The sequence below is a fragment of the Trachurus japonicus genome, chromosome 9 (assembly GCF_045865225.1).
Source record: "Trachurus japonicus isolate A0001 chromosome 9, Traja_1.0".
In the NCBI taxonomy this organism is placed as follows: Eukaryota; Metazoa; Chordata; class Actinopteri; order Carangiformes; family Carangidae; genus Trachurus; species Trachurus japonicus.
In genome coordinates, this window is record NC_140915.1 from 24,245,671 (window position 1) to 24,269,740 (window position 24,070).

At 42.7% G+C, this 24,070-nt stretch overlaps 2 protein-coding genes across 2 annotated transcripts; one reads left to right on the plus strand and one right to left on the minus strand.

Moving 5' to 3' along the window:
• Nucleotides 1-410: 410 nt before the first annotated feature.
• Nucleotides 411-3,304, minus strand: selenom (selenoprotein M). The gene is made up of 5 exons (XM_085786735.1): nucleotides 3,045-3,304; nucleotides 2,193-2,228; nucleotides 1,968-2,002; nucleotides 1,767-1,845; nucleotides 411-1,112 (listed from the first exon to the last, which is right to left on the minus strand). Exons 1-5 carry the CDS (start codon nucleotides 3,138-3,140, stop codon nucleotides 882-884), a joined length of 477 nt encoding a protein of 158 aa, XP_085642861.1. The 5' UTR covers nucleotides 3,141-3,304; the 3' UTR covers nucleotides 411-881.
• Nucleotides 3,305-5,922: 2,618 nt separating this feature from the next.
• Nucleotides 5,923-23,350, plus strand: inpp5jb (inositol polyphosphate-5-phosphatase Jb). The gene is made up of 13 exons (XM_085786736.1): nucleotides 5,923-6,490; nucleotides 11,175-11,695; nucleotides 13,570-13,677; nucleotides 13,936-14,044; nucleotides 17,136-17,252; nucleotides 18,192-18,367; nucleotides 18,483-18,594; nucleotides 18,989-19,098; nucleotides 19,313-19,520; nucleotides 19,658-19,795; nucleotides 19,907-19,990; nucleotides 20,069-20,173; nucleotides 20,357-23,350. Exons 2-13 carry the CDS (start codon nucleotides 11,187-11,189, stop codon nucleotides 20,705-20,707), a joined length of 2,127 nt encoding a protein of 708 aa, XP_085642862.1. The 5' UTR covers nucleotides 5,923-6,490; nucleotides 11,175-11,186; the 3' UTR covers nucleotides 20,708-23,350.
• The last annotated feature ends 720 nt before the right edge of the window (nucleotides 23,351-24,070 follow it).

A 24,070-nucleotide genomic window follows, 5' to 3' on the forward strand; every position in this document is an offset into this window, starting at 1 on the left:
AATTTTTTTGGAATGAAGATTTCTGTTCTGTTGTAACTTAAGGTTCCTCTGAGAAGATGTCTAAAATTTGGTGACGGGGCTGATTTTGGTGAAACTTATTTCTTCCAGCTCTGTTTGCTTAGATTTAGAGAAATTATTTGATAATTATTCCACTGCTGACAAACTGAAAAACAAATACCTTCCACCAAGCAGTGACTGCTGTATATAAGAGCTCAAACACGTTATAATTTCATGTTTCTGTGCACCGCAGTTAAATGTGAATTAACATTAAACCAATTTGAGAAATGAAATGTGTTTGTTTTGTAATGCTGTTAATCCTCTCATGAAACTGCACCCACTTATTCCAAGAGAACATAAACATTGATCACAACAGGAGCCAAAAAATGACTTTTTTTTCTTTTTTTTAATTATTATTTTCTTATTTTACTACGCTTCCACTTGAATCCTTTTGTGTGAATGAGTCCAGCCCACCAGAGCACACTGCATCAACCACAGGCCGGTCGGACGATTTTCAGCCTGGGGCTTCATTCTGTTTCACAGTAGGTTGGAAACAAGACTCACAAGAGAACTCAAGAGGGGCGTAGGTCCTGACGACAGCTGACCCAAAAGACAAAACATAAACACACTTCCAGTCTTTGTGTGGAGAGTAGAAAAGAAACCACAAAGTAGAACAACATGTGCAAATTCAGACTGTGGACCTTTAAAAAGGTCTTTGGCTGATGCTAAGATTTTGTCCTTCCCAAGGACTGATCCACGACCTGCTGGTCTGGTTCTGAAATGACAAACATTCGTGTCATCAACTCCAATAACCAGCTGGTCGTGGAGCAGCGATGGGGGAGAGTGGTACTGTTATATTCCTACTTTTCTGATAGCTATTAAGGTTATAGGTCAGTGTGCTTGACTTCTGCATTGGACTCTGAGGACGCGCTCTCTGTGGCGAGCGAAGAAGTGGAGGGATTGTAAGACGGGTCGTCTTTAAACGGGCTGTCTTTGGCAGGAGAGAAGCGAAACTCTTCTGGCACCTCGTCCTCAGGCTCAGCCTTCTTGTAGAAACCCAGTTTCTCCAACAGATCGTTAATCTCAGAGCGGGTCATGTCAGACAGACCGATCCGCTGTGGAGGAAGCACACAGGTTACAGGATGTAAATTTACTTTTCTGTCCAATATACAGCACATTCAAATATGACAGGTGAACACTGATGGGGTTAAAATGGCATGCTTTAATTATGAAAGGAAATAACTATAACTAAAGATGATGAGTCAAATGACTGTATGGAGAGAGGTTGCTTATTGTGATGAGTCCCCCAAATAATTAAAACCTTGCTTTACAGTTCCCCTCAGCTCTGAACCAGCTAAAGATATTTCCCTCAGGAAGTAGTTAAGAAAAAAAAATGAGCAAAATGACGGTGAGTGTATATTAAAACCTCATATTAATGCTCGTGTTGCTACATATCAGCTGAGTAGATGCATAGGCTGTTGTTTGCAACCATCCTTTGAAAAACCCCTTTAAAGAGGTGATGGTAAATGGGTAAATTGATAGTCTACTGCACCAAGGTGAGCAAAAGCATGGATTAATCCAGTTTTCAATTGCACCAATTCAACAATTAATCATGCACAAAGCCCCCATGTGTTGAACTTAGACTAGACAACAATGTATGACTGATGATATCCATTTTGCATGGGCCAATTCTTCAGAAAAAGCTAAACCTGTATATATAGCAACACCAAGACTAAGTATGCACACAAATATTAAAAATTGGGACTTACATCCAGCTCTACATAATAGTGGTTCAGGAGGACAAGCTCAGGGTCGGCCCCAGGAATGTGCTTCATCACCAGGTTGTGGCTGAGGAAGTGAGAGTCAAGAAGTGACACCTAGAGAAAATGCCATGTTTTGTTTTGTTGTTGGCATGTTTTTTAAGCAGACATTTTTAAGAGTAACAGCGATATACTCAAATAAAAGGATACTAAAGAGGAATATCCTGGACCACAAAGGCTTTGACCTGCGGACAGAGAGGGACAGGGCTGGTTTCAGTGACAGATCTGTCAGGGATTATGTGAAAATCCTAAAATGTCTCTCAGACAGCAAACACTTTTAGGGCAGGGATTATACTTCGATCTGCCTCTGACGCCGGCTTTCAGTGTGTGTCGTCCGTTCTGTTCCTGTTGATTACATAAGAGAGGCTGACTTACCTCTCTGAGCCTGTTCAGCTGTCATCCACCACAGGTCTGAGGAGACACAGAACACAAGATGGAGGGAATTGTTACCAGCAGTATAATAAAAGATTATATAAGATAATTTCATTGACATATTATGGCTGCTGAAATGTGCATTTCTGTTTTCCGTCATAGTCGCTCCTTTGTTACAGTTTGGGTTGAGTTCTTTGTTCAAAACCACCTTTAGCAAGTGTTTTTCATTATCCTATCACTGAAGTGCTGCAGCTCCTGCACACAGCACAGAATTAAGTAGACCTCTGGGAAGGACGCCTAACCCATTTTTGCAGAAATGTGAGACTTTGGTAGGCCTATACAGTAGCCAGTATGACTAACATCACAACAATAGCATCAGATAATTTGCTTTTCTTCAGTACTGCTGCTGGCAAGTTGGTGATTGGGTGACACCCTGGGGGAGAGACTGCATGGTTTCTTACAAAAAGAAGGGTAGAGTTTCAGAAACTTTTGTGCAGGACTCTGTGACCTCTGGTAACAGATCCCTCTCTGCTTTAAAACCACTAGAAGCCTCTGTCTTACACAGTAGTTTACTTGTTTTCATGGTTATTGCTATAATGGAGAAGAAATCCAGTTTACATAGGTAGTGTCCTTGGTTTTGTAGCATGAACAAATGGAGAGGCATTCAGTTTACAACACCTCTCTCCAGGGGGAATCACTCACGCATGCGCCCAACACGGAGATCAGTGGTGGTGGGGGGAAAGCGCATCCATTCACATACTTTAAACTGATCTCTGATCCATAAATAGTCATACTGTAAATATATTTCAGCCCCGTGTCATGTATGAAGCGTGGTATGAGGAAGCCGTAACGTACCTCCACCCTCGCTCTCGCCAGCCCCTCCAGTTTGTTCAGGTCTACATCGTAGGCCGAGGCGCAGTGAAGGAAACCGGCCAACAGGACCAGCCACATGATTTCTGCCCCCTCGGATCGGATCAGGGACCGGGACTCGTTCGCTCTGCTGCGGGACCGATAGACTACCTGCAGATGCTTGAAGGTAACTGAGAGAGGGAAGAGGAGGAGGGGGAGGAGGGGAGATGATGTGCAGCTATGTCACGTCCGGACATGCCACGTCAAATATTTCTCTCACAGGAGAGAGAGAGAAAGAGGCGGAGAGGGCGCTCATTGGTTATCAGAGAGATCCCCATCAAGATACAGTTAATCCCGCAGGTTTCATTACTATCTATGTTTAATTCTCGTAAATGTTAGAAGGAAAGAGACTGATTAATAAAAACATAAAACCGAGGTTATATTTAGAAACAGAGATCTGTTGTTGTAATAAAATAATCATACAAACATTATAATCAGTTGACATGAAGCTATGGAGGATTTAGTAGCCTAAATTCATTTTAAGTTCACTGACACACTTGTTCCTACAAAACTTCAAAGATGAATGACAGAAAATGAATCTAATATGATACATTTTTATTTTATTTTTTTTATTATTAAAATGAGGACCTTTAATCAAAGTAATGTTTGCATTGCAAACCTTATAGGCTTGGAAATTCCTCAGTTTAGCTTATTCACGATCATATTACATTGTCTTTTCTATTTCTAATAACATCAGCACATTAAACACAACTGGATTCCTGTTTCAGCACAAGCTCTATGAAATACTAAATTCATAGGGAAAAAAAGCAGTTGAAAGAACATTGGATCTGAAACAGTTTTGAGTTGCAAAAGAACAGGAGGACACACTGAATGGAGCAGCAAGGAATAAAGTACCATGGGAACAGGTTATGATACATGAACACTGACCTATATACTGGACAAAACCTCAGTTGTTGTCCATGTGATTCAGAATGGAAGTGGAGGACAAACCCATACAACACTGCTTATCCATGCTAGAATATAGACCTATAGGCCTACATGTACTTTTTATTATAATGCAGCGCTGGAAATGCCTTATTATGAAGACCATAACATAAACAATAAGATATGGATGGTTACAGTCAGTGTTCACTGTAAAATACTGGATGAGCTGGGTACAGTACACACGTAGTCGGTATGTGCAGTAAGTGTTAATCACATCCTGCAGTAGCCTACACTATTTAATTCACCTCCGTCCACCACCAGTAGCGTCAGGCCACTGTCTTGTTCCCTACATTTACTGTACACACACACACACACGCTAGGATAGTGTGTTTTGAGTCATTAATTTCATAAAGGCCACAGGCATTTAAGAGGTCATGGAGACTAACCCAGGTGTTACCAGGGCAACATTACATCTCATGGTTTTGTCTCAGTGTGGAGGTGTAGTAGCCTCTAAGGATGATTAAAAGGTTTCCAGTCCAACTCTGTGGGAGACGTAGTGAACAGAGACTGATTCTTTTGTGCACAGATCCTGTCTTCAGTGCTGCTGGGGTTTTAAAACCATGACATGTAGAAGCTCTGTTCATCTGACTACTAGGATCTGGTGACATTGTTCCTCCGACTGTCACAACATTTTCACACTCACATTTCTGGAACCTGTTCTGCACGCATGAATCTATCCCTGCAGTTTTATTTTGGGGTGAATCGTGATTCTGGAGAGAGGAAAACCTCATGGGATCCCTCTGTTATGGTGTAGTGACTAAATATACATTCACTTCCTTGTTACAGTAATGTAGGCCTACAGATTCCTGATCTTGATATTCTCTTGAGTGTCATCAGAAAAAAATTGGATTTAAAGCTAGTATTTTACTGATTATTTGGACAGTGGGAAATGAGGGAAACTGCCCCCACGGACATCTGTTGCATGTTTGTTTTGTCTTGAAAAAAAGGCTCTGTCTGAGATTTCTTCCTTTAGCTGCACCAAGGCACCATGGATTTCAGGCAGACTAAATGTAAATTTAATTTTAAAAATGCTCAATACACATTGGCTAAATAAAACACTATATTACACATAGTAAAAGTAAAGATATGTAGAAATAATAGTAGGCTGATTTTGAAGAGGAGGCCTACTCCTCCTACTGAACAGTAGGCCTACAGAAGTTGAGATGCATCCATCTTTCTATTTCTGTGTAACTACAACTTAAGATAAATCAAATCACCTGACAAGTCAGTTTTTGGCAAATCTAATAATGGTCCATCTCATTCATCTATTCAAATCAGTGTCTTTTTTTGGTTGTTTTAGCCTGTATCTATTTGTGGTTGTTTTGACTTTATTTTGAGTCATTTTTGCTTGTCTTTGTGCTCACCTTGTGTTTTTTAAACTGCTTTCAAATAAATAAAAAAAATAGCAGTCACCCTCGGTCCAGTGCCTGGTGAGGTCAGACCACTGGTCCCATTTACCTGGAGCCTGGACCTAATGTCTAATTGTCTGTTGAGTTTATTTCTGATAAATAGATGCTGCATATTATTATTTTACAAAAAACGAACAGATTATTCTACTTAATTGGAAGGTAAAATCACTAATCCCTCACTGCTTCAAATTATGCTGCACACTTTGCCATACTAACCACCAGGCGGCAGTAGCGCTCGACCATAGATCTGCACTACATAGAGCAGAAGTGCCTCATTACGTCCACACTGTTGATTTGGTATTTTGGCAAAAAACGCAAATAAAGACTCACAGTGTGGTAACGGCACGAGTTAACGTCGTGTAAAAGCGTGTAACCGGGAGTATTACCCCTCCAGCTCGCAACCGGAAGTCGTGTTTGAGCGAGTAGCTAATTGCCGGACGTGTCGTGTCTACCTGCCGCAGCTCTCGGACTCATCAGACCAACCACCGCTGACAGACTGTGGCTGCTCGTTCGCGGAAGCGCTGTCGGACGTTTTTGTTTAATTTGAAGGGCACGACGACGGGAGGAGGCGCGGGACGGGACACACGCGTGTGAGTGGGAGCTGCCGCTGCAGCCCTGTGTCTTTAAAGGCAGGAGGAGGCATTTAGTGTTTCTGAGAGAGATGTAGCAAATCTGTCGCCAGCCGAAGCTCTCAAACCCACCTGCTCCTCCTCCTCTCTGTCATCTCCGCCGAGGTAGGAGGGAAGGGAAGGGAGGGAGGGAGAGGAAAGGAAAGGAAAGGAAAGGAAGGACAGGAGGGAGGGAGGGAGGGAGTGAGCGAGTGAGGAAGGCGCTGGGATGCCGATGGTTTCATCTGGGAGGCGACTGGGAAGGAAAGTTCAGTGTGTTTGTAGTTGACGTTTCACAGAGAGGGCGACTCTTCTCGCATCTTCCGCCGAGGCTCCGCACTGAGCGACCTTTACCTCCGCAGGAAGGGAAGGGTCCGTTCAAGACCCGTCCGCTGCTCAACCCATAGACCCGCACCGGCAGCCACAACAGGTAAAGGTGATAATTAACCGTCTACACGCATGCGTTATGTCTGAGTCCTATCCATTGATCATGTGTTAGTTGTTTGTCTATTAATCAGCAGAGGGAGTGACGGCTTTTAATCACGCCAATTATAGGCGACAGGAAATATTGTTGTTTACTTTTCTTCATCCGGAGAACAGCTTCAAAGACATGATCCCTGAAAGCTGATCCCCAGACCGTGGACGTGTCTACATGAGAAGGGATACTGATACAGTGGTCATAGCTGTGTGTGTTAGCCTACATTATATTTGTAACCTTAAACCGTGGTAATCAATAATAAACATTTTCTCACCTTTTTCAATGTCAGAAAAATCATGCTGGTGACCTATGATCATGTGGTCACACATTAAAAATCTTTATACACAGACTGATATTTTCCTCCCTCATCTCTGACACACACACACACACACACACGCACACACACACACACACGCATACACACAGCCATGTACACTCTGGCACCCTTATGTCTGAGATAATATCTGATGGCAAAACACTGAATTAAAATGACCTTCATCCTCCTTTTCCGCCAGAAAAATTGTCCTCAAAGCTACGGTGTAATTAGGCCATATACTGTGTCTGCTGCTGTCCTCTTTCTGCAGAGACATCAGTCGTTACTGTCACAGTGCGTATGTATGTATGTGTGTGTGTGTGTGTGTGTATATATATACCATATATACCATGGACTAAATACTAGTGTCCACTGCCCTGACAGTGTATAATGTAGAACTTGTATTCTTGTCTCTACTGTGCATATCAGATATCAAAGCACCTGTGCCGTCAAGAGCCTTGTCTTGGTTACAGGATATGTTTGCATATTCAAATAAACAGAGCTGAACTTGTGCCATATATTTGCTATCTATTAACAAGGTGTAACATAACAGTCCTAACAGTACACTGCTCAGTACTGCAAAGTGCAGTTACATTTTCTACTTTCTCATGCAACAGTGTAATGTCATTTGAAGCAATGCAATGCAATGCAATCTATGCACAAGGTAGCATTTACATTAGATTCAGAAAAATGGACGCATTTAACTTTTAGTTGAAATGCACTGATTATGACTTCCCTAACAGGTTTTCTCAGTTGAAACTGCCGAAACAGCTTTTGCAGGTCTGTGGAATATGGCATGTGTATTTCTCACTCTCTTGAAAACCAGTAACTGGGCAGGAAGGAACATGTGACTGATTAACTGATGTCTGATGTATGATTTAGATTTTTGTCGGTCAATAGTAACCATGCATCAGACGTATCTCACATGCACAGAGAGTTTATTTTCATCACCATTAATGAGTTTTTGAATTTGATTTCATGGTCAGCCTTCTTCACAGACAGATTATCTTGGGCTGAATGGAAATGTTTATCCCTAATTACATGTCATTGTGCAATGTATGCATGCCAATTATTTGGTAAACCAGATGCCGCTTTTGCATCTGTTTTGCAGAGAGCCTCTCAAACAGTGAGCAATGAGTAAATGTTTCTATCTGGCTGATTTCTATAATTTGCTAATTGACCGAATCTAAAATTGTAACATACGGCATCATTTTGCAGCGCATGCATTCTGCTGTAGGTTGTCAGCGCGCGTCTTCAGTGACCAAGTTAAATCATTTTAACATCCTGCAGCCTTGGCTGTGGCCTGGCCAGAAAGATGAAGCTCTCTGGACACAGGGGAGGAGTATTCGGTGGCACTAGGACCTGGAAGAGCCATTTACAGCTGTGGCAGCAGCAGCAGCAGCAGCAGCTGCCGGTGTCATTTCGGTCCGGGTCATCATTAGTATCCCTGTCACAGGGGCATATGGCCCTAGAGGACCTGAACACCAACACACCGCTCGGCTGAAATTTCAACATCAAACACTGAAGAGGTGATCAACCTCAAATCTTGAATCACACTGTCAACACAGAGCGGGATTTAAAATGAAAGATCATTTAGTGCGACCATGACAACATCCTTATTATCCTTCCTTGATGACCTCCATGTTATCCCCTAAAAAGGAGATGAATTATAACTTCTGACCCTTTGACTGACTCTGTCAAGCTGTGTTGTCAAATATTTCTATCAGAGGAGCCAAGAGGGCTGACTCCCGCCTGTTGTTGGGGTTACACCACATCCTTCCTGGCTCTCTCTCAGCTCTCACCCCCTCAGGAGGGAGCATGTAAACACCATGACACATTTGTTATTATCAAATCACCCCACTCTCTCCTCTGTGAACGTGAGTGGAATAGGAAGTCTGTCATGACTGTTCCCCGAGAGGCAAATATTCAACTCTTTGCTTATATGTCAGAAAGATTAACTGCACTGTATTTAGATTATGACCTGCCAGAGAATATGGAAACCTAGAAGTGTCAACACGAGCTGCTTCCACCTAATCATTGTCCATATCAGCATCGTAAAGTCGTACATGCTGTACCTCCTCGTTCCCAGCTATGGTTTTGCAGTCTCTCATATGTGGACCAAAGACAGTCTCATGCACATAGTCACATATCATCAGTTTCTCCCCTGTTCCTGAGCTCAGAGGCAGCACATTACCACAGATTATGAACAATGTCCGGCTGCTATGACGGTGGCCGCTGAGACTGTGGCACGTTGACGTCATTGATAGTGACTGTGAGGTGGTTGGCTGAAGGAAACAATACAGAGCATGTCGCTGGAGGAGCACAAGTGTCACCTCAGAGAGCAGGAGGAATAAGAGAAGAATGGAGAGGAACGATTTTAGGTCAGCTTGATGTGAAAGGAAAAAGGTAGGATGGAAAAAAAAAACTAAACCACAGGGCTGAGAGATTCAATGCCTGTGCAGTGAAGGTGGGTAAGATGGAAGAACAGAGTCTGGAGAAGATGTGGAGAGAGGAAGGATTAGAGAAATGGGACGATAAGAGAGAGAGAGTAGGGGGATTAGAGCTTGGAAAAATAGACAGTGCCAGAGGGAAGTGTGAGAGGATCAATTTGGAGACATTCTGCAAAGAGACACAGTGTTGTCACTGAATGGGCTGTCTCGCTCCGTTCTCCTCCTTGCTTCCCTCGGCTCGTTTTGCACCCACCCACTCCCACGTGTGCCCAATCGCCCCCGACTGACGCCCCCCCCCCCCACCCTCTTCCCCACACACTTACACAGTTAATGCCATACATGGACCATAGGAATGCATTATCCCCAGCCAGGCACCAGGTTATTGGTGGACTGAATGACCACCATGTTTCTGGGCACATGTGGAGGCAGCTCTCCTCTCTGCACGAATGTCATGGCCTCTGTTTATTCAAGGTCATGGGGGGGGGGGGGGGGAAAGAAAAAATACGTCCATTATGTGCAGGAGCCATCAAGTAAATATGGTGGTTTTACGTATTTTATGTTTTATGTAAATGGCTAAGGGGTCTTCTTAATAATTACGCTAGTATATTTTTTTAATGAGTGGACATTTGTTCAGACATGAATTAAATGGGTTGTTATTTGAATCAGGTGGCTTGTGTTCTTCCTTTCCCCTGGTCTTCCTCCTCTGCTGCTCTCCGTGTCTGTCCGACCTCTCTGCAGCTGCCTCTCTGTGTTGTTGTTTATTCTGTGCTATTGACTTTTGCTGTTGTGGACTGTGCAGCGGTTCGTCGTGTCGCTGTGTGGCAGGTGCTCTGAGCTGATACGAACTGACTGTGCATCTCCTTGGTTATTGGAGGACTAGCAGGCGGCTTAGGCAGAAGTAGAGGAGATGATAAACGGTGTCCAGGCCTTTGTTTGTTTGTTTCTTTCCCCTCCAAATCTCCCCTCATCTCCAGCAGCTGTAGGAGTTTAGGACTGCAGAGGAGAATATTCCTGCTCTGCTGCAGCAGTTATTTTTATGTAGCGTGCTCTTTAAAATGTCTCCTCCTGTCAGTATGTGCAGCTGTAATCATCTGTTTCCAGAGCGATGAGAAGGCAGGTAATTGAACACAACATGTCGGGTTGTGGTGGTAGCTTGAATGACTCAGCGTTCCTGCTGGGTCAATAGGGTCTCATGACAGCCACACATTCATCAGCTGAATTGACTTGTTGGCTGCATGTTTTGTTTCCCAGTGATGCAGTGGTAGAAATCCTTCCTGTGTCTTGGCTCCCTCTCAAATGTGTTCATTTTCAAGAGATGCACCGATCCAATCCACCAATACCTGGGCTGAGTGTATCGGCCGATCCGGTACTACTGTTGAATGAATGAACCGTATACCTTGCCATGTGAGTGAAGGCATCAAGCTTTACATAAACATTTAGCCTTGGTAAAAAAGGTAACAAATTAACACAGATATAAATGTACTTAATATTATTTATTAACAAATAACAAAGCAGCAAAAATAAATAAATAACACTAGATCACTGTAACTCCAGCTAATTAGTCAGTATCGGAGCCGATATACCCGATCCAGGTATCGGATCGGTACATCTCTAATTTTCATTAATTCCTTTAATTGAGTATTTTAAATGTTTGAATTTGTTGCATCATCAGTGTGTGACCACTGAGACTGTGCTTTAGCCCCCTGGTCCTTATATGAATCCCTCCATATAATTTTGATGCTTCACAGAAATGTTCAGGGTTAGACATGTAAGCTGTTTTGGATGTGAGTGTGTGTTTAATTCCTAAAATGAAAACATAATTTCACACATTTCATAATTTTAAACATTCCAACAATTGTTTTCTTTCTTGCAGAAATATTAAGAAATGGACCAAGATAACCAGAGCCAAAGTCAGGCTCAAGAGGACAACCCAAATGGAGCAGCAGAAGCTTCAGCAACACCTCCAGCTCCAGCATTAACTACAGCGGCTCCGGCCACAGATCCCACTCCCGGGCAGCCTCCAGCTCCTTCCAGGCCTCGGCGGCCCCAGAGAAGCGCCAGAGTAGAGGGCTCCGTTGACATCTCCGAACCTAAAGCTGAGCCCACAGCTGAACCCACTGGAGTGTCTAACCAGGAGGAGAGCACTACTGATGGCACTGCAGCGAGCCGTCCGAAAACCTCTGGCCCTGAAGCCATCAAAAACTTTGGGGATCGCACCGGACCCAGTGTCAAGGCTCGTCCTAAAGGCCCGGGACACGCCCCTGTCAGAGCCGCCTCGGTCCCCCACCCACCAGCCAGTAGGCCTGTGCCTCCTCACCTGAACCCCCATGCTCAGAGAGCCCTCTCTGTAGCAGGCACAGCTGACACTCAGGCCCAGACTGTGGAAGACTTCAGGCAAGTGTCCTGATGTGTCGCTCTGTGTGTGTTGTTCTTGTCTCAGCATGTCTGCACGGGGCGTCTCATTCCCAGACAGCAAAAAAAAGGACTAGCCTTAGCACACATAGCCTTTATTTATATTCATCACAGGGCTACGCGGCTGAATGATTATTAAAAACATGCAGCTAAATGATAACCTTGAAATGGTAACCTTTGCTATATATTGCAATCATAGTTATTCAACACAGTTTTTTGTTCCTGTGCGACAGATCATTTATCTCTTCACATTTTATCGTAGGTCTTTGTACTTACAAATCTATACACAATATGCAGACAATTAATGAATGGTAGATAGCAGACCATAATGTAGCAAATACAATTGTTTAATAGTCTAATTGTTAACAAATATAACTCTTCCTGTAGAGGCCTTTAAGGAGGACCTGCTGTATAAATCAATTGATAAATGTTGTATTGTAAAACGCAGTTGGAATAATATAAATGTGTCTTCATAGGAGACATTGAAACTATTGATAAACACTGTGCTTTAATAGTTCTCACAGTTCTATACAATTACACTATAGCATGTTATGAATTATTTATTAAATGTCTTTATACTGCTCATAAATTATAAGTGAGAAGCGATTACATTTATTTTTGTAGCGTAATGTCCATTTTGGTGTTTTTCTCCGTCTTTGCTGTGGGTGTGTCTCTGACCACATCCTGGTTCTGCAGGTTGTGAATCATTGAACATTTAAGTGAAGCTGGAGCAGTTTATGTTGCTCAATCAGTGAAGACTGACACACTGATGAGTCAGTGACCTTCAACACAATTCTGGGCCAGAATATTATAGGAATGTCTCCTCAGCAACATGTTACTAAAGTTTAATAAAATATTCAAAAAATGATGGAGGAAAAAAAAGTGATGAAAATGTAGGCAAAATGCAATATTTTAACAGAATAATAAAGAACCCTTTTCAAAGTCATGGCCCTGGCACAGAAAACACACAGACAAGTAATAAAAAGGGCTGTTGGTCACTTTACTGAAGACGAAAACTCCCACATCTAAATCAGGCTTCTGTAATCGTAGCAGATGAAGCTGTACCTTATATGGGTACAGGGTTAGTAGGAATTTCAGTCAAGTGGCGGTTGAACAGCGATAGTGCCTAGCATAGCGAGCTGGTTCAAGGTCACTGTAACAAGTCTGATGTTAAAAATGGCTGACTCCATGGGAGGATCACTCCCTGCTAAATTAAGAGGGGAAGTTTCAGGCTCATTTCCAATCTCTGTTTGCGTGTTCATGTGGAGGGTCAAACACAAAGAGGCCCAATTCCACAGAAAGTCAGTGAGCGTAGGTCCCACTGTGAAACCACCGTGGACATGAAGGCCTCTCTCGCTGACATTTTCAGCCCTTCATGCTCACTTACTGTAAGACCGTATTTCTGCAGAGTTTGCCTGAGGGAATTACCCAAAGTTCATAGCGCTGTGACATTAAACACGAGGTTACCTGGTTACCAAGGGTAACAATAAAACAAAACAGATAATAAAATGGAAGAGCGATGGTTAACAAACAAGCTTTATACCTCATACCTAGAAATTCAGCACCCAGTTTTTGTTTTTGTTCATGTGAGTTGAACGCGTTGTCTCCCATTTATAACGAGCAGGAAAGGGACGAACCTTAACATTGTCCATTGTCTAAATTTTAGGATTGTGGGTAATTATTTGTTTAGACCTCACACATTGTATTGGGAAAGGTGTTAGCCATTGTGACCTCAGGGGAGTTATGACACATGGTGTTATTAATGCAAGGTTTCTGCTGTTTGTATTTAGTGACACTGAGGTGTGTAGGAGATAAGTGTTTTTGAGGGATATTATCTAACTCCTTTTTCCCAACAGGGTGCACGTCATCACTTGGAACGTGGGTTCGGCCCAGCCACCCGATGACATCACCTCCTTGCTGGGCCTGAATGTGGGTGATGGAAACACAGACATGTACATTATCGGGTGAGTGTTTTGCAGAGCAGAAGTCACCCAGTTTCTCTCACATAAACTCTGAAGTGTTCATTTATATAAACTTGTCCCACATCCACAGTATCACCAATGAGCAGCCAGGCCCAGATTTGAATGTCTCTGTTCCTAAGGCAACAGTTATCTTCCATTTATTAATCCACCATTACATTACAAGCTTGCTCTCATCAGTCCTTCTCACATCTCGGCCTACTGTTGACCCTTGTGCCTTGTTGTGTGTCATTTTTCTTCAAGGCTGCAGGAAGTGAACTCTATGATTAACAAAAGGCTGAAAGATGTCCTCTTCACAGACCAGTGGAGCGAAGTCTGCATGGAGAGACTCAGCCCCTTTGGTTATGTGCTGGTCAGTAATGGCTTTTTATTATAAACACATATGCACAATCTCTTAGTGAAATGCAAAACAGCTTAAGACTCATGCGTTACACAAACACTGATGAGAGCTCTGCTTCCTGCTGCGGCTGCTTCAGCTCATGTAGTTCCCTAAGTAACGGAGGGGGTGATAATTTATAACTGCCGTATAATGTCAGCATATCTGCTACAGTGTCTTCTGCCTGTCTGCCAAGTTTGTAATGCAAAGTCAAGCTCACACTAACTCTTTGTCTCCCTCTGTGAGCCTTCACACCTGCATACCTACCCATTTTTGTCTGTCCTTTTATTTTATAATACTTGAACTTATCCAGTGCGGAAAGGTACAACACTAATGCAATGTATGTATTGAATGGGATGTAATCTATATCCAAGTCAAATATGCGCCATCCAAAACTGTTTGTTTCCTAAAGAACTGTGCTATTGGTACTTCTCATTTTTTATGTTTGTAAGAGCGCGTAAAGTGGTTGGTGTTCATCTGGCTCCGTCTGGAACAGTACTTGCCTCTGTTGGCATGGTGAGCCAGAGAGCGTGAATCAGCTGTCGAGCTGAGAGAGCTAGACAAATGTCTCCCAGGGTGCTGTTTTATTTTTGGATCATGTTGTTGTCAGTGTTGATGGGACTCTGACAGTGAGACTGATGCTGTCCTCCAGCCATCTCGTGGTCTGCTACGTTAGTTGAAACCTTGTTGTGCTTTCAGGTTGTCCAACTGGGTTGTTGGCTCCATCCTTGTGAATGCAGTGTCTCACTAACACCTTGAGGGAATATTTTCAGATTTAATATTAACAAGTATTCAGCCTCCAGAATGAACTGTTTTACCTTTTGGTTGTACTGCCCCCACAAAACACATGTTTCTGGCCTCTTGAATGTGATATCTCATCATTGTTGTGAGGGAGTTCCTTCAGCTCTGGCACAAATAGTTACTTGGACTCAAAGATGAATTGACTGATGGTTCTGGTAGGCAAAGGTCAAAGTTCAAGGTCATGGTGACCTAACATTTTTGAAATGTGGTGTATGGTGAATACTTGAGGGAATTTCATCTGGCACAAACACAATTTGGACAAGGATGAAATGATTGGTGTTAAGTGGTCAGAGGTCCAACGTCACGGTCACTGGGACCTCAGAAAACACGTCTACATCTACAGTATGACCACAACATGCACATTCATATGCTAATGATGACACAACTTAACATACATCTTGTCCAGGCCTATGTTGAGCGGCATCCAGCCACTAGGCAGTAATTTCTAGTTAAAATCTTGTCGATGTGACCTTTTTGTGTGAGCGGGTTGGGGTATGTGCTAGTTGGAGTTTGATTTTTTGTAGCTCTTAGGTAGAAGGAGATACACACTGGTGTCAGTAGTAATGAGATGGTGGATATACACAGAGTAAAAAAGACACCCCATCTGTTCTACTCTGCTCACTAAGACTCACTTTAGGTACTTGAACTGCTGCAAACACAACAACGCTTTCTCAAAGCAGCCCTTCACTGCAGAAGCACATAGCCGACAAGACACTTTCTCTGGCCATTCACTGAGCACTTGCTGATTGTGGCCCTTATTTCTGTTTGAGTAAGCTACACTTTAGCCTTGCACAAGCAATGGCAGTTTTTCTGGCCCTAACCTCTAATTGCAGCTTTGCACACTTGACTGAATGCATTGTTATTACAACTTTTTGTTTGACTTGGATATAACGCTATGATGCAGCTAACCATGCATTGCTGGGCTGTGAAATGGAATATTTTTGTATCATGACTGATGGTTAGGTCACATCATATCAGGTAAAGGAATAACAGGAGTCACAGTATTTAATTTAAGACACGTGCTTAACAGTTGAACCAGATGTTCGTGTTTCTGTGGCTGTCGGTATTAGAGACTGGAATAAATGAGGCTTTATTTTAGCACTAATCTTCTTCCAAATTCACAGGCTGCCTTGCAAACATCACACTTGTTACTCACAGCTCATTACCTCAGTTGTGTGTGCTACAAGGTCAAAAATACACGCTGCACATACAGACACACACACACACACACACACACACACAGTCACACACGCACTTGTCTTGAGCTTGAATGTCTTTTCTTCTTCTAGCCTAAAATGTAGCTTGGCAGCCTTCAGGAGCTCTTCCAGTGTTCGCTGAGGTTGATAAGAAATGCTTTTCAACCACAGTACACACAGGCAAAGGTACATTCTCTCATACTTCACACAAGTGCGCACGGACACACACATTGTCTATGTCCACACACACGCACCACAAATAAAGTCAGTCCACTTTACGGTTCAGTAGAAACTATTACGCAACGAAGTCGTTCAAATACCCAGTTAGTATACAAGCGTGAGGGTCTTATGTCACGTGGAGATGTGTGCCTCCATTACTGCCCACAGGGCATTTCAGGCAGGGTGTGATCGTGCTTCTTCGGCCTGCGGTGGGGGGTTGGGATGTGTGAACAACTGGAGAAAGGGAGAGGGGGAGAATGAGCATAAATATCTGGTGAAGGGCCCGGCATAGCACAGAAATGCCTCATCTTTTTCCTCACAACAAATGCATGCATTCTCTCTTGCGTAGTGCAAAAATGCCTTAACAGTGTTTTATACCAGTTGTCAAAATCGGCATTTTCGAGCATAACAAGTAGCAAGTGGCTGAAGTGATGGTGGACGGCTTAAAAGGATGGAAAGGTCCGAGCGTGTACGCTGCGCTTCCCTCCACAAAGTGGTTTGTTTCCGCTGCGAGGGTAGACCACAGGCTGTGGCCTCTTTAATGTGCAGAGCTTCATGTAAACTAGCGGGAGAGTTGGGCCACAGGGCGAAATGAAAATGTTAGCGAGTGGAAAGATGGAGAATGCAAAGGGAAGGGAAGAGAAAGTGAAGCAGAGCAGCAGGCATGAACGAACAGCAGAACTGGACTCAAATGACAGAATTTGTTCACTTAAGTTTTAGTGCTTTTTTATGTATTTAAATCACTTCCTCATTACTCAAATGTTACCTATTCATATTATCCTTGTCTTGTTTTTCATTGTCTGGCCTCTTTGCTCCTCTTGTCTGTTTCCCCTCACCTGTCTGTCCCTCAGGTGACCTCTCAGCGGATGCAAGGATTGTTACTATTGGTCTTTGCCAAGTACTTCCATCTGCCCTTCCTCCGTGGAGTCCAGACTGAGACTACTCGCACTGGCCTGGGGGGTTACTGGGTGAGACGGCCACTGACACCATTCTGTGATCAACACTGTTATAAAAGCACCACTCTTCACTATTAGTCTCCTCACATTTGTAATGCCTGGTCTGTAAACAGCACAGCTCCTCTGCTTCATCCAGACACGATGAAGGATGTTGTGGGTGTGACGTCTGCTCAGCATACTTTATGTTTAACTGAATGCAAATGGCCTAACAGATACTTGAAAGTCTGGTGCAGCTGCATACTGACTTTATTATCAAGCCCTGTTATTCAAATGCCATCCACCCAGTTTTATTTGAAAAAGATAGGCGCTGGTGTCTCACAGCCAGCGGTTATTAATGCTGGAAAAGTCAAGCATAACAAAAACGAACCAGGGGCAAACTGCATAGTGGAGGGACTTTCATAATCTACAATTTTTTGTGCTCTAACTGCAAATGAGACAAAACTATAAAACACCAGTACAGGGGTATACAACATAGGATCTTAATTTATTTTGTTGATAAGTGCTTGCTTTCTTTAAAACAGGTCAAAATGTAGGAAGTGATTCCTACAGGTATTACCCTGTAGGAACTCAGATACACACACATGCTACAAAATTTTGCACTGAAGCATCATTTGTTTTTTAGTGGGTCAGAGCAGTTGCAAGAAAAGTGGGAGGAAATCCACAGACTCATCCTGTTCCCCCACTGTGCACTTCACTGTCATCATTAAATATTGACAACGGTCCTTAATGAGTAAACTTCCTGTCTCTCTGCGGCAGAGACATTGGCACCACTCAATACAGGAAAAAAATGACATGCTGTCTTTAGTCACCTCACATCACTAAATATATATTTTATTAATTCTTTCTTTCATTCATTAAAATTTTCTTTGGGGGAAGATGTCGAGGAGACTTAAACCAATACCGTTTCCTTCCTCCTGGCTGTATGTGCATTTCTCTTTCATAATATTACAGGGGAACAAAGGTGGTGTAAGCGCCCGCATGTCAGTGTTCGGTCACACCATCTGCTTCCTAAACTGCCACCTGCCGGCTCACATGGAAAACTCAGAACAGCGCATGGAGGACTTTGAGAGCATCCTGCAGCAGCAGCAGTTCGAGGGCCAGGCTGCCACCGGGGTTCTTGACCACGAGTAAGACAGAACTAACACGCACACACACAGTGACATGTATAATGTACCGTGTCTGTGGAAAAAGTACTGACCTACTTAAATGGGTGAATTCATGAATTTACTCCTTTTTGTACAGTGTGGTGTTTTGGTTTGGGGATCTCAATTTCCGCATTGATGACCTGGATATGCAAGTGGTGAAATCAGCCATTGATAACAACAAGTATCCCATGCTGTGGGAAAAGGATCAGGTAAAAAAAATGTTTGCCTAATATCGTTAACCTTATCTGCATTCACGGAAACTGACTGGGTTGAATTTTTTTCTTCTAAATTTAGTTTTTAATTCTTCAGAAAGCAACAGTGTGTCCATCATCTATATCATCCAGACTTGTTTTCCAATAAGGTGTTCACTCTGAAATTTTAACATAAGTCAGGTCAGAATGCTAGTTGGTGACTTGTCATTTCATTTTCATAATCAGGTCAGGAAGTCGGGAGTTACACGATAAAATGCCCCTCTCATCTGCTGGACCATGCACTGTGTGGGTGTGTCCACTAGGGGGCAAAATAACCCTTTTGCAAGAGCTGCAAGAAATGTGCAAACAGAAATCTTCAATACATGATGTCTGCTAATTGTCCTTGTGACAGCTGAACATGGCCAAAGACAGTGAGACAGTGTTGGAGGGATTCCAAGAGGGACCACTGAAATTTTCTCCTACCTACAAGTTTGATGTTGGAACAAATACATACGACACAAGGTTGGTGTTTTGCCCGTGGTGCTGTTACGGAGCCATTTACCATATATCTCATTACCCTGCTCAGAGTGAACTTTACTCTTCTCTCTGAAAGGTTTGCTATTGCTTGGAGGCGCACGAAAGTGCCTCTCCTTTTTCCTTCTATGTTTTTAAATGAAGTGGTATTCAGGGAATTTCTTTCACTTGCTCCATCTCTATGGTTGTCTCCCCATCCCAGCGGAAAGAAGCGCAAACCAGCTTGGACTGATCGAATTCTGTGGCGCCTGAGAGCCACTGCACCTGCCGGTGCCACACAGGGTGCAGGGAAACGTGGCTCCATGTCAGGGCTGACCAGCGGGACCAAAGTGACTCAGCACTGCTACAGAAGTCACATGGAATACACAGTCAGTGACCACAAACCAGTCTGCTCCATCTTCACTCTGCAGGTGAGGCACACCAGCGTGCAATCTCATAGATGTCATAAAAAAAGAACTTATATAAGTATAATATAAACGTAATATTGAAATTTGGCCTGTAAGTATTTTTGCACTGAGTAAATGTTTGTGGTAAATTGTCTTCCCAGTTCCCGTACAAGGTGGATGTCCCCCTGGTCACACTCATAGTGGAGGATGAGTGGAACAGCATTGCCGATGCCATAGCAAAATTCAAACTGGCCCCCAACTACGCACGCAGCTCCTGGGACTGGATCGGTCTGTACAAGGTAAAGCTCTCTGCTCAGCAGCCCATGAGGTGTCACGCAATGAATAATTCTGTGTCTTGTAATTTCCAATCAAGACGTCAAGAGTTTGTGATTGTGCTGCTGCCTCCGTAGGTGGGATTCAAGCACCACAAGGACTATGTGGGTTATGTGTGGGCAAAGCAAGAGGAGGCTGATTTTCACCGACAGGAGCATCAGGTAATCTGGATGCGTGCTGAATCCTCCGAAGAGCTCGCCTTTTCTTTCACATGCAATTAATGTCTAACTGTTTTCCAGGTAACATTTACTGAGGAGGAATTGCCCAAAGGCTCAGGGGACTTTATCTTGGGTTACTATAGCAACAACATGAGCACCATTGTGGGTGTAACAGAGCCATTCCAGGTAATGATAACTCTGGCACTGCTTTCTTGAGGTTAAAACAATCAAATACATTGTCTCTCAGAGGATGACAGTGCATCTGCTTCCTTAAACCTTTTTCACTCCCACCTCTGACATTTTGCTGCTCTTTCTTCATATTTGTATCCTCTCCCTCCCACTCTTATCCCCTCTATTGTCCATCCTCAGATCCAGCTTCCCACTTCAGGCCTCGATATCAGCTCTTCAGACAGCTCTGACTTTAGCTCCGAAGATGACAGCACCGTCGTCCTCATGAAGACGAGGTCTCGCAGTCCCAGCCCACGGAAGAGCAAGCACCGCAAGCATCGCAGCGGCAGCCACAGCCACAGCCACAGCCGCAGCCGCTCTTGCAGCCCTGCACCGCCCAAAGTGAAAGAGCGCAACGTCCCTGATGGTTCTCCGTCCAGCACTGCCACACCTGCCGTGAGTGAGTCCGCAGGACGCCCAGCAGAGGGCAGCAGCAGCCCGACGTCTGCTCCTGGGGAGAAGGACAAAAACTCAGAGGATTCAGGAGTGTGATGCACTACCAAGTCCTGCTGTTTGTCACAGGTCTCATCACCAACTGTTGTGTCTTTTATTTGATACATCCACTACACTGTTTCTGTAGTTACCATGTACAGTTTGTACAGGATGGCGTCATCCTTTTCAGGAACAGCCATCTGGCTCATCTGGGAGGCTCGCTTTGCCTTGAGTTGTTTTATTAAGCTGTGCACATTGTATATTTTTTATTTGTCAACCTTTCACTCTGTCTTGTGTTTCTTCTATCTTTGTCCGTTCTCAGGTGTGGACAGTACAGGGAGCTGTCACTTTTACTTTAGGAAATACTCAAGGATTTATGGTCATGTACTGTGAAGTGGTTACGTAATACTTTTTAGAGCCATCTTCCGGTTATTCCTGCATTGGTTTGAAGGTCTTCTTAGGTTGCAGTCTTGTCAGCAGGTTATAGACGACCTAAAGAAAATGACAGAGCGTGACATACTTGACACAGATATTGCTCAGTCATTATTTGCTTTTGTTGTTGAACATGTGTCTTTTATGAAACAAACCTGCTCAGACCAAAAGGACCATGGAGACAAAGTGAAAAATGATTTTTATTTCAAAAAATCCTATGAAAGCATCACCAGCTCTGTCAACAATCACTCAAATTATTAGTTTCTGTAAATCTACAGATGAACATAACCATCCAGTTTGTATCTGTGATAAGGAACCACTCTTGTGTGTATTCCCTGCTTTGGAAATTCAGCATGTTATAACTTGCAGGGAACACTTTAAATGATCCACCAATAGGAAGTCCCTCTGGGGTGTAGAACAACAGAGCCGAGCCAACATAGGTGGAGACTGGGGTTCAGGAGACTTGGCTCTCTGCCATGGTCGCAGCACAGCACATGTCAGTGTAGAGAGCGAATGTGAGTGTAAAGGCCTTTAAATAGACCGCCAAATCAGTGTAGTGGGATGTGATGGGCGTGGGAGGTTCACTGTCAGCTGACACAGCATAGCTGTCTCGCCACAACCATTTGATTAATTGTTGGCCACTAACTGTGCTGCCCCAACTACAGTGGTAACTACAGCAATATTTGGCCCAACAGAGACCTTTATGAGGCCATGTGCAGGTCAGTCTCAGTAAACTACAGTCATTTATCTGGAACACACAAGTTACGCACTTGTTTCAATTCCACTTTTAATAAGCATAGACTTGACTTTCAATCTGGATACCTCTGACAAGATGTGAGCAGGAACTCTACAATATACTGTGCTACTACAGGGCTTTGTATCATACTGCAAATCGTATAATACAAAGCTTACAGGTTCCACTATTGTACATGAAATGGTCCTTGTACTTTAGTTTTTTATGAGTTCAACTTCTCCATTCATTTGTGTTTTTGTTTTCTCTTGCTCAGATCCGCCCTCACAGATCGTGGTGATTAGCTGACAATAACAATGGTCACAATAGTTGTGTTGCATTGTTACTGTGTGACCTCTGTTGCACCGTCTTAGACCCTTGGTACCTGTGGGCCGTTAGGATAGAACAGTGTTGTGGCTGTAACCTCAGTGTGTATGTCTGTAATCAGTTTTGTGTGTATGTGCTTTTATGGAAGTGTGCGTTTTGGATTGTGGAAGTGTGTGTGGTATGTGTGTGTGTGTGTGTGTGTGTGCGTGTGTATCTATGGCAGTGAAAGGGGTGTGACTGTGTTTGCATGGTTTGCTGCTGGACATACTGTACATTCCGGGACTGTGATTTTTGTGCTGTTAAGTGCTGTTTTTGACTCCTCTTTGTTATAATTGTGGCTGTGAAAATTGTTAAACCAACATGGTAAGATAGACAGAATAAAATTTTAACTTAAGTGTCAATGTTAGGTGAAAAAAATGCAGGATAGTTATGCTTGCATAAATCTGATATTGTTTAAATCATTTCATGGTGCATTCATGTATTTTCTGAATTTTGAAATGGAAAATCTACTGGACCTTTGTCAAGAATAACATGTTTAAAAAAAAGATTAAGATTGTATGAACCTTGTCTTGCTTTAGGTAATTTAGATAAGTATGATCAGTGCTACAGTCCTGACCAGTGATTATCTATTGTGAAATGTTTATGAAAAAAAAGCTCTGTCTACAGAATGTTATTGTTTTGTAATTATGTGGCTAAAATAGAGGAATTTGTGTGTAAAGGACAAATATGAAGTATGGTAGAAAATATAAAATAGAAGACAATCTATGCCATAAAGATTATTTTACTTAAATTATGTATTTATTTTCTTATTTAACTGTCAAATGAACCTGAATTCTGCTGGCCAGTGAGGGAGCATTATTTCAATGGAATCAAACAGATATCACAAAAATATTGATAATTATTTTTCTTTTTGTATTTAGGACTATGAAGAGAGAGTCTGATTTCTCCAGTTGCCAGTTTAGTAAATCAGATCAAATGTTGCTTTTCATGTCTGAAGTGTAGATTGTTCAGTCTACAAGTGTTTGTATAACTGTGAATGAAACCAATATAAAATAAAGCAAGCAAGATGTGAAATATTGATTATTGGCATATGAGGATGATTAATCTCTGAAATCATCTGATCAGTGAGGTGATTTATTTATTTAAGGGATGCTTGCTTTGTTCTCTAACTCCAAAACTAGTGCAACAGCAAAATAAACTCCCCTTCAAATTGTGGTCCATCTGTTTCTTGAGTCTCTTCATACACATTGTCATTGTTGTCAAAAATATTGAATTGCAGTATTATTTAATTTTCCTTGGGGCAAATTTTAAAATAATTTTTTAAAAATAGTTTTAAGTAAGCATAAATATGAGCTGTCAATCAATAAAGTGTGTTATGGATGGAATCAAATATAGATATAGGAACATAAACAGTAACTGAGAATGTAATGTGTTTGCAAATAAAATATAGGCGATGCCCTTAGTGTCATACGAGCTGTTCAAACTTTGCACAAATAAATGCATGTAATACTTTCCTCAGCGAATCACAATAAGGCTAATCAGAGGAACGATAACAATGTTTACCAGAATTAGAGGTGACCTCTAGTCCACCATTTATCTTGAGATAAACAGCCAGTATATTGCAGTGGTTTTCTATTGTTTAGAGTGAAAGTCAATTGCTATTTTTAGTCTGTCTGAAATAATGTGGGTGACAAACACAACACATCCTGTAGAAGGCAACAGCAGGTGCATCTTGCATCATGCTTTTGCCCTCTGAAAAGAAAATGTCCACCACGCAAATTCATGCTGACTGTAGGCTACCATTCTGATGCAACACTGGTCAGGGATTGAGTTGCTTGGCTTAGTGACACTACAAATCATAAGAACAGCAACGAAGCAATCATTAAAAAAAAAAAGGCAGATGATTGAATAAAACGATGCATGACAGCATTATA